Genomic DNA, 14,038 nt, shown 5'->3' with positions numbered 1-14,038 from the left:
CAATTCATAAGAAAGAAAAAAACATGTGTTCCTCTACTACAATCCAATCGTTGTATACATGAGAGCTACGTCTTTGCATCCTTAATTCTCACTCTAGTGATTGAATGAAACGTTTTTTCCACATTTTGGGAAAAGCAAGTTCTTATAAAATGAGAAGATCAAAACCACTCCTGCATCTGTGCAATAAATAAGATGCTACAGTCAGCAGCAGGTTAGCTTAGCATTACAACATAGAAAGAAGTTGGAAACAGCTAGCATGCTCTGTCCAAAGATACTTCCTATCTGCGCCTCGAACGCTCACTAATTGGTTTGACATGCTTTATCTCCCTTGTTTAAACTGAACAAAAACCAAAGTGTAAAAACAGCAGGGGGTTAATGAATGTGCGTGACTATTTCTTGGCCAGGAGTGGCAGTCTCCTGGAATGTCATTATCCAAGTGCCAACTCTGGGTCACTTCTACCGTAAAGGACATAGTCTGGCACAGTAATACAAAACGTTCTTGTTGTAGAGATTAAACAGACAAGATAACATGTGTTTATTATGAAGCTTTGGAGATGCTGGCAGGATGATTTTGTTCTCTTTGGACTCAATAAGGCTTGCTGTTTCTCTCCATTTCCAGTCTTGGAGCTAAGCTAAGCTAACTGTAGATGAACAGAACGATATGAGAGTGGTATCAATCTTCTCATCTAAGGATGTCTGTGTTGGCGATATATGTGTCGGTGTCACACTCACCTGGTTCTCTGCGCTGCTTATCGAGTGCTGATCTGGAGCCTGTTCAGTGTCGGGCTCAGTTTTTAGCTCGGGCTCTGGAGCTGCGATGGGAGCTTTGACCTGCTCCTCACTCGGCCCTTTCACCTCCTTCTTTCCTTTTTTCTTTTTCTTCCCCTTTACCTCCTCTTTTTTTTGCTTCTCTCCTGTCTTTTCCTCCTCCTTGTCTTTCACCTTGACCTCCTCTTTCACCTTGACCTCCTCTTTTGGTTTCTCCTCCTCCTTTTTATTCTTCTCTTCTCTGGCTTTCTCCTCTTCTTTCTTTTTAGTCTCCTCTTCTTTCTTTTTAGTCTCCTCTTCTTTCTTTTTAGTCTCCTCTTCTTTCTTTTTAGTCTCCTCTTCCTTTTTCTTTGCTTTCTCCTCTTCTTTATTTTTAGTTTTTTCGGCCTCTCTTGCCTTTTCTTCCTCTCTCTTCTTTGCCTTTTCTTCTTCTCTCTTCTTTACCCTGTCTTCTTCTTCTGCTTTCCTCTTAGCTTTTTCCTCTTCCTTTTTCTTTACCTTATCATCCTTTTCTTTTTTCTTTACCACATTTTTGTCCACTTTTTCCTCCTCCTTACTTTCTTTCTTTGTGGCTTCTTCCTCCTTGTCTTTAACTTCAGCGCTTTCCTTTTTGTCTTCTTCTTTTGTCTCCAATGTTCCCTCTTTATTTTCTACAGTCGGCTCTGCTTCCTCCTCTTCCTTTTTCACCTTTGCCTCTTCTTTTTTCTCCTTGTCACTTTTCACTTTCTCCTCTTCACTTTTCAGCCCATCTTTTTTTTCTTGTTTCTTCTTGGCCTCTTTCTTTTTCTTTTTACTGCCCTTCTTTTCAACCTTTTCTTTTTCTTTCTCCTCTTTTGGTTCTTTTTCTTCCTTCTTTTCCACTTCTTTTACCTCTGCTTCTTTCTCCTCAGCTTTAGCCTCGTTCTCCTCACTTTTCACCTCTTCTTCCTTCTCCTCGTTTACCTCATCAGATGCGTCCTCTTTGTCTGCCTTATCCTCCTTGGCTTTCTCCGCCTCAAACCCCTCTCCCTCAGAGCACTGTGAACGGCGCTTGAGGAAAGAGGAGAAGAGGCGAGACAGGCCCTTGCCAGCGGAGGTCCGGGTGCGGGGCTTCAGCTGCTCCTCCTCGGGGGAGGTAGCTACGTCAGCAGGCCCAGGCTCGGAGGCCTGCTCCAGGGCCTCCTTACTCGACTGCTCCCCCTCCGGCTCGGACGTGGCCGCCTCCAGCTTCTGTTTGTTTTCTGGTTCTGGTTCTGGTTCGGGCTCGGCGCCACTTGCCTTCTGCTTGCCCTCAGTGTCCGCCTCGCTCACTGCACTTGCCTCTGTTGTCATGGTAGCCACTGGAAAGGAGAACAGAAGAGAGTAAAAGGTGGAGGAAGGTCATGGTGCTTTACAGTGTGACGGTGCACATCATCATGGCTATACTTGGTACACAACAAACGAGATTAGGAGAAGTAGGCTATTAGCACAATAATTACTTTTCACTGTAATTTCACAATGTAATATTTTGTAGATTAAAAAGCAGTTTAATTCATATTGAAAACAATCATTGCACAAAAAACAAAACATCTACTCTGCTCAATCCCAAATGATCAGCAGAGGCTTGTATTTCTTTTTTTAGGAGTTGTATTGTATTATGCAAATAGGGTAATATATATGCATGCATTATTATCACTAATAGCCGGTAAATAACAAATTAAAGAATTTAAATTGCTGCTTTAATGTATTGTTAGCTGCATAATCTGAGTGGCATACATGAGACATTCTCCATAAAACATGAAGCCAACTGCCACCCACAGATTATATTCTAACTCACACAAACACAAACACCACTTCATCACACAATAGCCCTCCTTGTTGAAGAGTATGTCTGTGTCTACATAGAGTTCTGAAAGTGAGTTCATCACAGACTCATTAAATCTCACTGACACAAAGGAGGCATTCTGCTCTGGAGCTGCATATTAGCAGCGCCTGCATCATCCTCACCAGGCATGCCCTGCGCCCACACGCCCACCCTGCACAGGTCATATAAGGCACTAGGGCGATATGACATTATATGCAGATATACATTGGTTAATCAATCCTTTCAATCAATAGTTCTTGGTGGATGAGGTCACTTTGGGGGGTGCTGCGAAGCAATGAGCAGAAAAATACAGGAGATATAAGGAAATATGTTACCTTCTGTTTGGACCGCAACTAACAATTATGATCATTATCCATCAATCTGACAATTATGTTACATAATAATCGGCTGTTGAATAAAATGTCATAAAGGAGTCCATTACAATTGATATAAGTCTTTAAATATTTTGTTTTGTCAGTATAAAACCCCAAAATATTCAGTTTAATATAATATAAAATTGCAACAGCGATGTGAGATACCAAGGCTGCTTTAAATATGTAACAAACAGTGCAAGCGTACTTGTCTAAGTGACTTATTATACAATGATGTGATTTAAAGTCACAGCAGAAGGGACTTCAATGAACACGACTTTGATTCACTAGTTTGGCAGTTCTGGTATATTTAGACACTTTAACCAGCTTATTAAAGAGCGCAAATCACTAGTATTATGCAATCCTCACACCTTCCTTATATATCTGTTACAGTAGTTCTCATAACAATCAATGTGTGTCCTCATTCAGACCGATCCACATCCCGTCTGTCCTGAACTAGGCATTGTCTAATTGGTGACGAATGTGTTTGTCTCTTCCATATGTAGTTCAAGTCCCACCCTGCCTTGTATGAATTGGGGGAGGGGGATGCTAGACAAGCAGACAGGCAGCCCGATCTTCCAGATGTACAGGCCGTCCCAAAGGGTGCAGGCCGGCCCTCTATACCATACACTTCCTACCGGCACTGCGGGACAGCAGGAGGGGGTAGGGGGTACGCACACAAACCAAATCCTCTTTAGCCCTCCCATTGTTTGTGTCCAATGACCAATAACTGTGCTGCACACTATAACTAATCCTGCCTACCCTTCCCCCCACAGGACCCCCCATCGGCCTATTCCCTAGGTCACCACACACATACGCACACACCGGTATGCATCAATGCCCACGGGCTCCTTTGGGTCTTTTAATGCTCTGTCATCTCAATTGTGATTGTCAGGGCACAGACATGCTCCTAATGGACCAGCTGAGCTTGTGTCTGCTGCCTCCTCCATTTTGTGTTGCCAATCTAACATCTCTGCTATCAGCCAGCTGAGCAGGGCTAACCTGCATCAGGACCCATTGAGATTATGTCTTTCTTAAAAAGCATCAATGTCTCATAATACAATGCACTTGCTTGGTTTGGAGGTAATTAGATGAAATATAGCTGCTCTGTAAAATAAATTTGCCCTCCATCGTACATAATTAGTGGCTCTAATTAGCTAAATTATAAATGAAGTAGGCCACCCTCTAGCAAGAGTGAGCTCTCTGCTCTGAGCTGCTGGATCAGGTGCAAAAGCCAGGGCTGGAGGGGAATCAGGATTTGATTTAACGTTTATGTGACTATCAATTTAATGTAATGTTCCTACAGGAAGATTTTAAATGTGATTAAACAACTGATTTACATTGGGTTCAAATTAATTAATGAATTAGCTTAAACAGTTTGACCCGAAATGTATTAATTATTCTCATTAAAATGATGCAAAAAAAAAGGTCCAAACCAATTGACAAAATCGGTTCAATTCATTTATATTACTATTAAATCCAAGTCTCCAGTTTTAAAAAAAAGAAGCAATTTAAGCAATTTCTAGATACCAAGACTCTAATATTATTTGCCAGTGATGCTGAAGAGCTGCTTCTGCTGTGCGTGTGTGATGAATTGAGACGAGAGCAGAATGGGGAGAGGAGGAGGTATAGTATATAAATAGCTACATGTCTTTAGGATGCTGGGGCTCATTAGCCCTTTACAGAATAGCTCATATCTATTTCTGTTCACAGTGCGCTGCACACAACACGCATATGCACATGTGTGCACAGCCGCAAATGCATACACCACAATAGGACTGTTTAAAAAAGACGACGGGAAATATTTGATTTGTTTTGAGTGAATTCACCAGAGACTGGACACTGCAGAATGGAGTTCCACAATAACATTACCCAGCAGCAATATAGGGACACAAAGAAAGCATGTTTCCTCGGTACTGAGAGTAGGCTTAAGGAATTAGAAGGAGTTTAGAGTTAATCGTCCCCCAAGTGAGATTATCTCCAACCATTTACCTGCCTACAGTATCCATCTCACTCAGTATCAGTGTCTCCCCCCTCTGTCTCTCGGGTCTGCCGCTCTGGAGGTGCATGCATTTGTGTGTGTGTGTGTGTGTGGAGTAGGGAGGGTATGAAGAAGCGCTTTGGCTATCAGCTGTGCTGATTCATGGTTTTATGTGGAGCCCCGCCTACCTGGCTTAAAATCAACAGAAATCAACAGAAAGCCAAAATATCAGTCCTCTGGCCACATGGTGGCTCCTATTAACCTCTCTCAGTAAACACAGGCCCACATGCCAACATACACGCAAACACGTGCCTGGATAAACTGTTCATATGTTCAGCTGACAGACCCAATCTTGCCCAAAACAAAAAATAGGCGAGAAGGCCCCCAAACGCAAAATCATTATGGGGTACGTCATGTACTCCTTATTGAAGGATCCTTAAAAGGTCAAATAAAACTGCCTGCTTTTAAGATTATGATATGTTGAGTGGCTAAAACTTCAGGATCAAACTTTGTAGGAAGCATTGTAATCATGGCTTCTGTGATACTATATCTCTTGAGAGTACTCTGTGATAGACATTGGGCTACAAAAGGTTTATTTTAGTCAAGTCCTCTTTGTAAACCTATCCCAAACCCTTCCCTGATCAATACACACAGATGGTCTGTGAGCATGATGCTGTAACATGAACCGACATGGGAAAAGACTGAAGTAGCTTGATTGATTTACTGTGGTTACCCTGAAAGCAATTCTGAATCTGTCTCCAACATCCCCTTAGACCAAGCCCATTGAAGAAATACTAAACCTTAGTGCACAATTTGAAAGAAATGTTTAATGTTCTACACACACACAAAAACAGATTTGTGTCTTGAAAGTGAGATTTATATCTATATTTTATATTTATTTACTTTTGCAATTTGCTATTATTTTTGTAAATGTTATGTAAAGTTAGATTTTATAAAGGCCTTCAAGCTAGAACCCACAGACTCCCTCATTCTTAAAGAAAAGAGCAATGGACTGTTTATGTGTTTACTTGTAAGTGAGTATTTAGTGATGCACACACATCAGAGGAGTAGTCTAACTGCACACATACATCATAACTCCCAAAAGAGGATTAACATCAGCAATCTCTTCTGGGTCCTCGCTGACCTCACTCTCACACAGCTGACTCTCTGACTTCTGTTACACTTGCCAGTCCTACTGAAATAATGCCACCCATGGCTCTTTCTCATCCTTACCACGTCATATGCAGCACTACATAAAAGATAATCTGACTATATTTATCCATATTTATCCATTCATCAAGGGAGGCTTATTGGAGGAGTTTCTCCTAATGTGTGATGGGAAGAACACAGACACAAATTCACATATGGCACCCTCCAGCAAAGATGGATATTTGTTACCTTTACTATCCTCTCGAGGGTAAAGGCAAGTCTGGTCAAGCAGAAGAAATCAAATTCAAAAGCAATGCCATCTCTAACACAGCATGAAAAAATATATATCTGAAAAGACACATAGCTGTGTAACACAAGTCACAGAAGCATCCAAACCAAGAACCTCCTAACATGAAGAGCTGCATCATGAGGAAGACTGACTATTTAATATAATAATTATTAAGGAATACAATAAGGCAATCATGTTATTTTCAGTCATAACAATATATTGGGTTTTGTTTCTCTAATACATCATATATTATAATAATAATTTCATATGATATGTCCTCTTTGCTGTACTTGTACGTGAAGATGAGACAGAATGTATCACCCTTTACCGAAGTTTTCATAAAATAAACCAGCTTAGTGCAATTTTTTGTAAACAGATAACTTGCATGTCCACTCATCTTTAGAAAAACAACACATCCACCTCAGTTTACGGAGCACTTGTGATTTATCGGGATGTTGTAAGACAGCGAGTTGCTGTTTTAATTGTGCAAAAGAAAGGTTTTATAAATGCAATTTGCCTTTACAAATCACCGTTTAAATCTTACACAGTAATATAGTCAAACATGACTTCCATTTCCAACTTTGTGTCAATATAACCGCACAAATAGTTGCAGGCTGTATCGAGCCGGCGTGCCGGGGTATTTAAACAATCTGTGTATGAAAATGGCGCCGAATGTACAACAAAACAAATAAACACCAACTCATCCCCACCGCGCCACCAACACACATCTTACATTTGGCTTACCTATTGCAGGAATAGCATCAATGGGAAAGCAAATGCTATAAAAATCCGACAAAATCCTTTATTCCGCACGTTCAGAGTAGAAACAATGTTGCGGAGCGACACATGCTTTGTTGTGCTGAAGGTGTCCGACGCTCGTAAAGGGGAGGAGTCTCGCTCCGAGGCTCGGACCTGAGCTGACCAACGGAGCACCGAGCAGCTCACAGCCACATGCCGGGATGGAGGACATGGACACACAACTTTCATATAAAGCTGCTAAATATTGGCCTATATGTCAAACATATGTTTGGATGCTGCAGCAAGCCAACCTTAAAAACACCCCAGAGTTTTTCAGAAGTATAGAAGATAAACGACAGGTTTCTTTGCATATCAGTAGTTTTTGCTTTGAAACAACTCATTACTATGTTGGTACAACACATACAACGTTTTTACAAACGTTCCAAATAGGCATGGAGAATGGGGGCCAAAGAGTGCAGTCATTAACACAGTACAATGTCCAGAAACAGGAGGGGGGCTACAGGAATATTCCTTAGAGTCCTGCCCAGTCTTTTCAGGCAGCAGCGTGGTGCATTCATGTGCACAGTATGAGGTTGTCAGGACTACAACTATGAGCCAAATGGTGAGATATTAAAAGAGACACCATTTAAAAATCACTAGAAACTGTCCAACAATCTATCCTACCTCAACCTCCTATGTAAAAATAAAATAATGCACCAGCACATGTGCGTCCGCTCATGTGCATACACATACATACAAGCTGTCTTTATGGACCCCACCCATCTGCCTGACCCCATTAGGCCCATACGGCTCTTGGGCTGAAAAAGGGGGGGGGATGTAGAGGGGTTCATTATTCTCACAGCTACACTAAGGCATCATCACCTTTGTTTCACAGAGGAAAGTTAATGTGCCATGCATAGCACTGTCATATGTAATTTCTGTGCAATATTATGTGTAAAATATGTTTATAAAAGTCTTACCAGTAGAAATATGAGTCCGTAAATCTTTCATAAAGTCCAAAAGAGGTATCACAAATCAATGCAGACATCAAAGCACAGAAACGTAAACCTTCCGTCTTGCACATTGGTTGGTGATCATGTTTTTGTCTTTAGACTTTGATCACTGAACGCAGTGATGACACATAAGCAGCATGATGACAACTGCTAATGTTAAACATTAACTGTAACACCACTGCAAACATCTGACGAATCCCAGCGGCTAGGAAGAGCTGCTTTTAAAGTGCTGCTTCAGTTTGGGATTGAATGGGAAAGTGAGAGAGTTAATTGAGAGACAATAAGAAAGAGAAACAAAGGCTCCATGAACTACTCGCGTTGCCTTCAGTTGCTTAGGAACCCCTGCCCTGCCCTGTTCCTACTGCAAGGAGCAGGTGTTGAGCTGGACCCAGGAGAGGGAGGAGAAACAGAAACGAGAGGGAGGAGAGGAGGAGCAGCACTAACAGTCCCTCGAGACGTTGACAGACTGGAACCACAGACTCTGAGACGACACACCCAAAACACTGACGCGCACTTTCTGTTTCCCCCATCACTCTTCCTCATTTGCTCAAAAGCACAGCCAAACAGGCAAATGAGATGCTGCAGTGCATTGCTCCAGCTGAGTGCATGGGGGTTGTATTTGTTTGGAACATCTTTATCCCTATCTGGCACCATCACTCAGTGATTACATAATGTCCAATACCACTGGCACTCAATTCATCTCTCTTTGACTTTCAATACTGCATCTGGGTACACATCACACACACCACGCCGCCTTCCCTCCCGTATCTTATGTAAAACAACTTGTGCAGCTTTAAAAAATGCTTTAAATATGAATTATAATTTATAAGTGCATGTGATGGAAGCATAGTTTCAGGGGTTTTATTTGTGATCACGAACAGAGCTCTCAAAAGCACTAACGGGATTGATGGTAGCAGTGCATCAATATTCATAGTGCACCATTATGTTATGAAGAATTCATGAACCAGGAATGTTCCATGTTTCAGCTCCTTTCTGCCAGCAGACATGTCCCCTATCCTTCTTGTCCTATAGGCCACGTTTGAATTCTCCCCTTCATGCACACCTAAGATAATTTAAATAAAACAGCATGATGTTTTCTCCTAGGGGAAGAGTCAGGACATGTCTATGTTGCATATTATGTGCCTCCTGTGCTATAATAGAGAGAATAGGGCAGGACAACTTTCCCCAAAATAAATGAATCATGGCTTTTCTGCAGCTGGTAGACAGATTGGAAGTGAAATGCTTATATTAATATGCATACGCTTGGATTTTATCTGAGACCTCTTAATAAAAAGCTGTACCCTGGGGCTCACGGTACGGTGAACAGATTGTGTCGGACATTCTAGGCCACCTAAGTACACGCTACAAATGTGTTGATCATCTGATGCTACTGTAAATAGCCATGTTTTGTTAGTTTACACTGCCCCCTGGTGGACAGATGGTATATGAATCCAATTATACATGCTGTTTCATTGACTGACTAGTTAGTGGGACAGGTCTAAAATAAAAACATTTTCTCTATACTGACACTTTCAATACCCACTGCAATCCGGGTAAAAATATGTGAACTTAGAGTCTAACAATAAAAAAGCTTCATAGTGAAAGACCAAACTATTAGTTCTACATTATTTGTTGAGTGAGAGGGAATCTCTGCCAATAATACTCTACGACGTCAATACAGAGTTCCGAGGCATGCTAGAAGCATGTGTTCATGAGAGATAAAGATGTGTTTCGTCCAGATGCTTCAGACTGACACGGTCACACTACCCCTCCCAAAAGTAGTGTGGGCAGTTACCAGCAGGTCAACAACAGCAGGAAAGCGTAATTTCAGCCAATAAACTTCTAAAAGGGATTCCATCCCAATGTATTTTTCAGATCTTTTTAATGCTGCACTTTAAAAAGGCAAACATTTTTAAATGGCTCTTTACAAAGAAAGTACAAGAAATAGTCCATAATATTGTAGAGAAATAGTGGTAACTACTCCCACGCAAATGGAGTCAGAATCATGATAGAAAAGCATTTTAACGAGCAAATACATTTAAAATAAATTATAAAATGGATAAAGAAGATACAGAGAAGGTCTGCACTCAGATGCCAGGAAGAGTGGCAGGTCAAATAGAAATCTTGAGAATTAATATTCTCTAAAAATAGTAAGGACTTCAACGAATCTTTGCATTCATAAAAATGAAATGCGTCTCTGCAGCTGCATGGAAGTAGGCTTGTTTTGTTAAAGTCATTATTTGCAAAAGCTTAAAATCAATTCGTGGTACATTAAGAGGGAATCATTTGTATATAAATTAAGGTAATATAATTGTTAGTGTTGTATGCAAAACAATACCAATTGCCTTTGTCACACTTATACAACCATAAAGAAGATACTCACAACATGTCAATGTTGAAGATTTTTGGCGACAATCCGAGACCAGGTTAGAAGCAGGGAGAAGGAGAAATGGAAAAAAAGTGTGTCAGTTCAGAGAAATATTATACTAAATACAAATTCATTTATTCATGGGTTTATAAAATATACTCAAAAGAGTGACAGCACACATGGTTCGATGAGATGTAGGTGTTGGCTGAAGTTTCAAATTGTTTCAAATTATTAACATAGAATAATTATCGTATCTCAGTTTGTGTTTATTAGTTTATTTCAAAACTCAAACAAATAATATAAAGGTGGTCAGTAAAATCATCATTAAGTGGTCCACCTATAGTATTTTGCTTTCAATTGCTTTTAGTGCATATCAATTTGCACCTTGTTTGTCATTTTATTTGTCAAAAGTACCTTCTTATCCATCCTCGAATGCTTCCAAGCAGGTTACTGTTGTGCAATTGATACAACTCATAATGATGTTCAACATTAGTATACATTTAAACATCCGAAGACATTTTCTAGTGTTACATTTAACCATGCTTTTTTCTTATTAAATGAATAATGTACATCAACAACGAATTTATAGCTAATGTGCCTGAATCAGAAGATGAATAGCTCTTTGAAAGTATGGCAAATAGTGCTAGCACCCAGAAACAGTGCATATAAACAGGTAATAGATGACTCAAATCAGTTGTTTTATCAAAAATAATTATCACCAACACTTTTCTTTAGATTTCATTTTCTGTTGTCGGTATACTAAATAGATCCATGCAAAAGTAGGCCTACATCATTTCTAGGACAACCTGCCTGTTTAGCTGTGGTTGTGTTTCCTTGTTTATAACATTTTAAACTCGGTATCTTTAGTTTACAAAGTATGAAGGGCCTGGAGTCTCTGGGCTTTTGAATGCAACCTTACAACAATCATTTGGTAGACATTTCTGTTTAATATTGGCATGCTTTCGACAGGAGGACTACAGGAGGCTAGGTGTCCTAGTTCCTTATTCCCCAGGTAGCTAACAGCAAAAACATCTTTGACATAATCCCTCTAAATACGGTTCAGTGAACTCTAAACGAACTGCCGTCGCGAGCAGACACGAAATGAAAAGCCTCGCAGGAATAGCTGTGTAAAATGTAAACACAATAGCGTGCAGGCGAGTCATACCTGAGCAGATAGATGTATCTTCTGTGCGTTTCCTCCACTTTCAGTTTGTTGCCATAATCCCCGTGTTTCTATTCAGAACAAATTGGAGACTCTCGGCCAGGTTTCCACAGAGAGGCGGTGTCGCAGCCACAATGACGAAGCACTAAGTACTGATGGGTGGAGTGGAGGTGGGAGCGTTACTTACAGAGGTGGAAACACTACTCAGATGATCTTATACTTGAGTAAAAGTACAAGCAGTGGTGGGAAGTAACTAAAGTAGGCTACATTTAGTCGAGTACTGTACTGAAGTACAATTTAAGATACTTGTACTTTACTGGAGTATTTCCATGTTAAGCTACTTTACTTCTAGCCTACTCCACTAGAATTCAGAGGTAAATCGTGTACTTTTACTCCACTACATTTATTTTGTAGATTTTGTTACTTTGCAGATTTTGTTTAACGATGTGAAATAAAATCAACACTTAAATAAGACTTTAGTTACACCTGGAGTAACATTCACAAGCTACCCTGCAGTATACAAAGTATACCCTGCAGTATACAAAGTAACTAGCTGCACCTTTACCAGGTTTGATAACACTTTAAAGCATCAACAAGTATGATCACAACATATAATATATATTATTCTGAAATAGATAATTTTCATAATAGGTACTTTTACTTTTGGTACTTTTAGTATATTTTTATGGTAATACTTGAGTAACATTTTGAATGCAGGACTTTTACTTGTAACAGAGTATTCCTCCACTCTGGTACTCCTACTTTTATTCAAGTGCAAGATCTGAATACTTCTCCCACCTCTGACTACAAGAGTGTAGGGATACTCTCCTACAAATACAGGTCCTGCAAACAAAAGGTTACTCAAGTAAAAGTGCAAAAGTATAAGCATGAAAATATACCAAAAGTAAAAAACGTATTATGCTAAATGGTACCTTTCAGAATAATATATATTATATGTTTTGAATATAATTTAGACCAGTTCTTAGATGGTTAAATAATCCTACTTGCCTCAACACAGATGGATATGCATTTAAGGCATCAGTTATAGAAGAGTGTTCATGTTGGCACAAAGGATTCCTTCTTAAAATATCACCTGCAAAAGTGAAAAACAGGTACAGCATGCGTTTACCTGTGTAGTTTCAGAATCAGGGCCTGGGCATCAGAGGAATGTGTGGTCAAATATTAAGCTATCATTAAACAAAGGCAAACGTTGTGCCAGTGAAAAGTCAAATACAACTGATAGGAGCAAAGTCAGAGCCACCAGCCAAAGTTGAGACATTTCTGCTTTCCAACTCTGCTGGTGGGTCCACATGGGGGTGCTGTTTTGTGTTTACATGTGTAATCTATTGTGTATCTATTAATCTCTGCTTCTTTTTTTTTTTAAACACTTAGACATGTCTTTAGCAAGTAACAACATAAGAATACAAATTGTTACATTAACATGTAGTTCCAGTATATCCAAGGATTAATATAGGTAAACTCTATTACTGATTGGTTCCTTGACGATCACCTTCTTTTTCTTTATGATGTCATGTAAGTAAGGATCAAATGGCAATGTATTACTTATACGTTTTCTTACTGATTATTGTGAATCCCCAAATATAAATTAGAGCCCCTTCACCTCTCAAAAATGTGTTCTGCTGATTGTGACTTGACATGAATGTCTGAAAAATTCCAAATAGAAATATCTGCTTTGTCAAAAAGGGAGAAAGATTGGAGTATGAAAGTTATTTAAGGATTTCTTCAACACAATTTCAGAAACACATTTATACCAATTGGTGTATATTTTTTTACATATTCAAACGATTTTCTATAAATTCATGGTTAATCCTACATCAGTGCATCAGGTGCATACGGCAAACACACATATCATGGCTCCATTTCATTCTCCCATCAAAAGCACTGTGAATTCCCTTAAGGTGCAGCACATCACTGTCTGGCAGCTGCTACAGCTGGAACATCTGTCTCAGTATTATACCTAAAACGAAACAAAAAATACACTTCCCATGGGCAATACAATAGTGTTTTTTATAAGCTGACTAATACTCCTTGTGATGAACAATCTGTCCTTAGTATGTGCAGTGAGCCATGATATACTGTAGAGTGCCATAGATAGATAGATAGATAGATAGATAGATAGATAGATAGATAGATAGATAGATAGATAGATAGATAGATAGATAGATAGATAGATAGATAGATAGATAGATAGATAGATAGATAGATAGATAGATAGATAGATAGATAGATAGATAGATAGATAGATAGATAGATAGACTCGAGTATATTCTTCAAATCATTCATTCTTACACATGCAGTATTCTCACATTGTGGGAAACACCTCTTCACCATTATCATGCAGAGCAGCCAGGATCCA

At 39.6% G+C, this 14,038-nt stretch overlaps 1 protein-coding gene across 23 annotated transcripts in view; it reads right to left on the bottom strand.

Moving 5' to 3' along the window:
• LOC117553924 overlaps nt 1-11,592 on the bottom strand; it is a 31,988-nt gene extending 20,396 nt beyond the window's left edge. For 6 of the 23 annotated variants that reach the window (XM_034228052.1, XM_034228053.1, XM_034228049.1 and 3 more), the window contains exons 1-2: nt 8,099-8,303; nt 733-2,087 (exon numbers count right to left, since the gene is read on the bottom strand). In XM_034228052.1, coding sequence (XP_034083943.1) covers nt 733-2,087; nt 8,099-8,129 — 1,386 coding nt within the window. In that variant the 5' untranslated portion in view covers nt 8,130-8,303. Of the gene's footprint in view, nt 1-732; nt 2,088-7,124; nt 7,343-8,098; nt 8,308-10,514 lie in introns of those variants that run through there. The other 17 variants (XM_034228039.1, XM_034228038.1, XM_034228040.1 and 14 more) reach the window with 7 other exon arrangements.
• Nucleotides 11,593-14,038: the final 2,446 nt, after the last annotated feature.

Source organism: Gymnodraco acuticeps, unplaced genomic scaffold, assembly GCF_902827175.1.
Source record: "Gymnodraco acuticeps unplaced genomic scaffold, fGymAcu1.1, whole genome shotgun sequence".
Classification (NCBI taxonomy): Eukaryota; Metazoa; Chordata; class Actinopteri; order Perciformes; family Bathydraconidae; genus Gymnodraco; species Gymnodraco acuticeps.
Note: the sequence above shows the minus strand (reverse complement) of the source record. Positions and strands in the feature narration are given on the sequence as shown.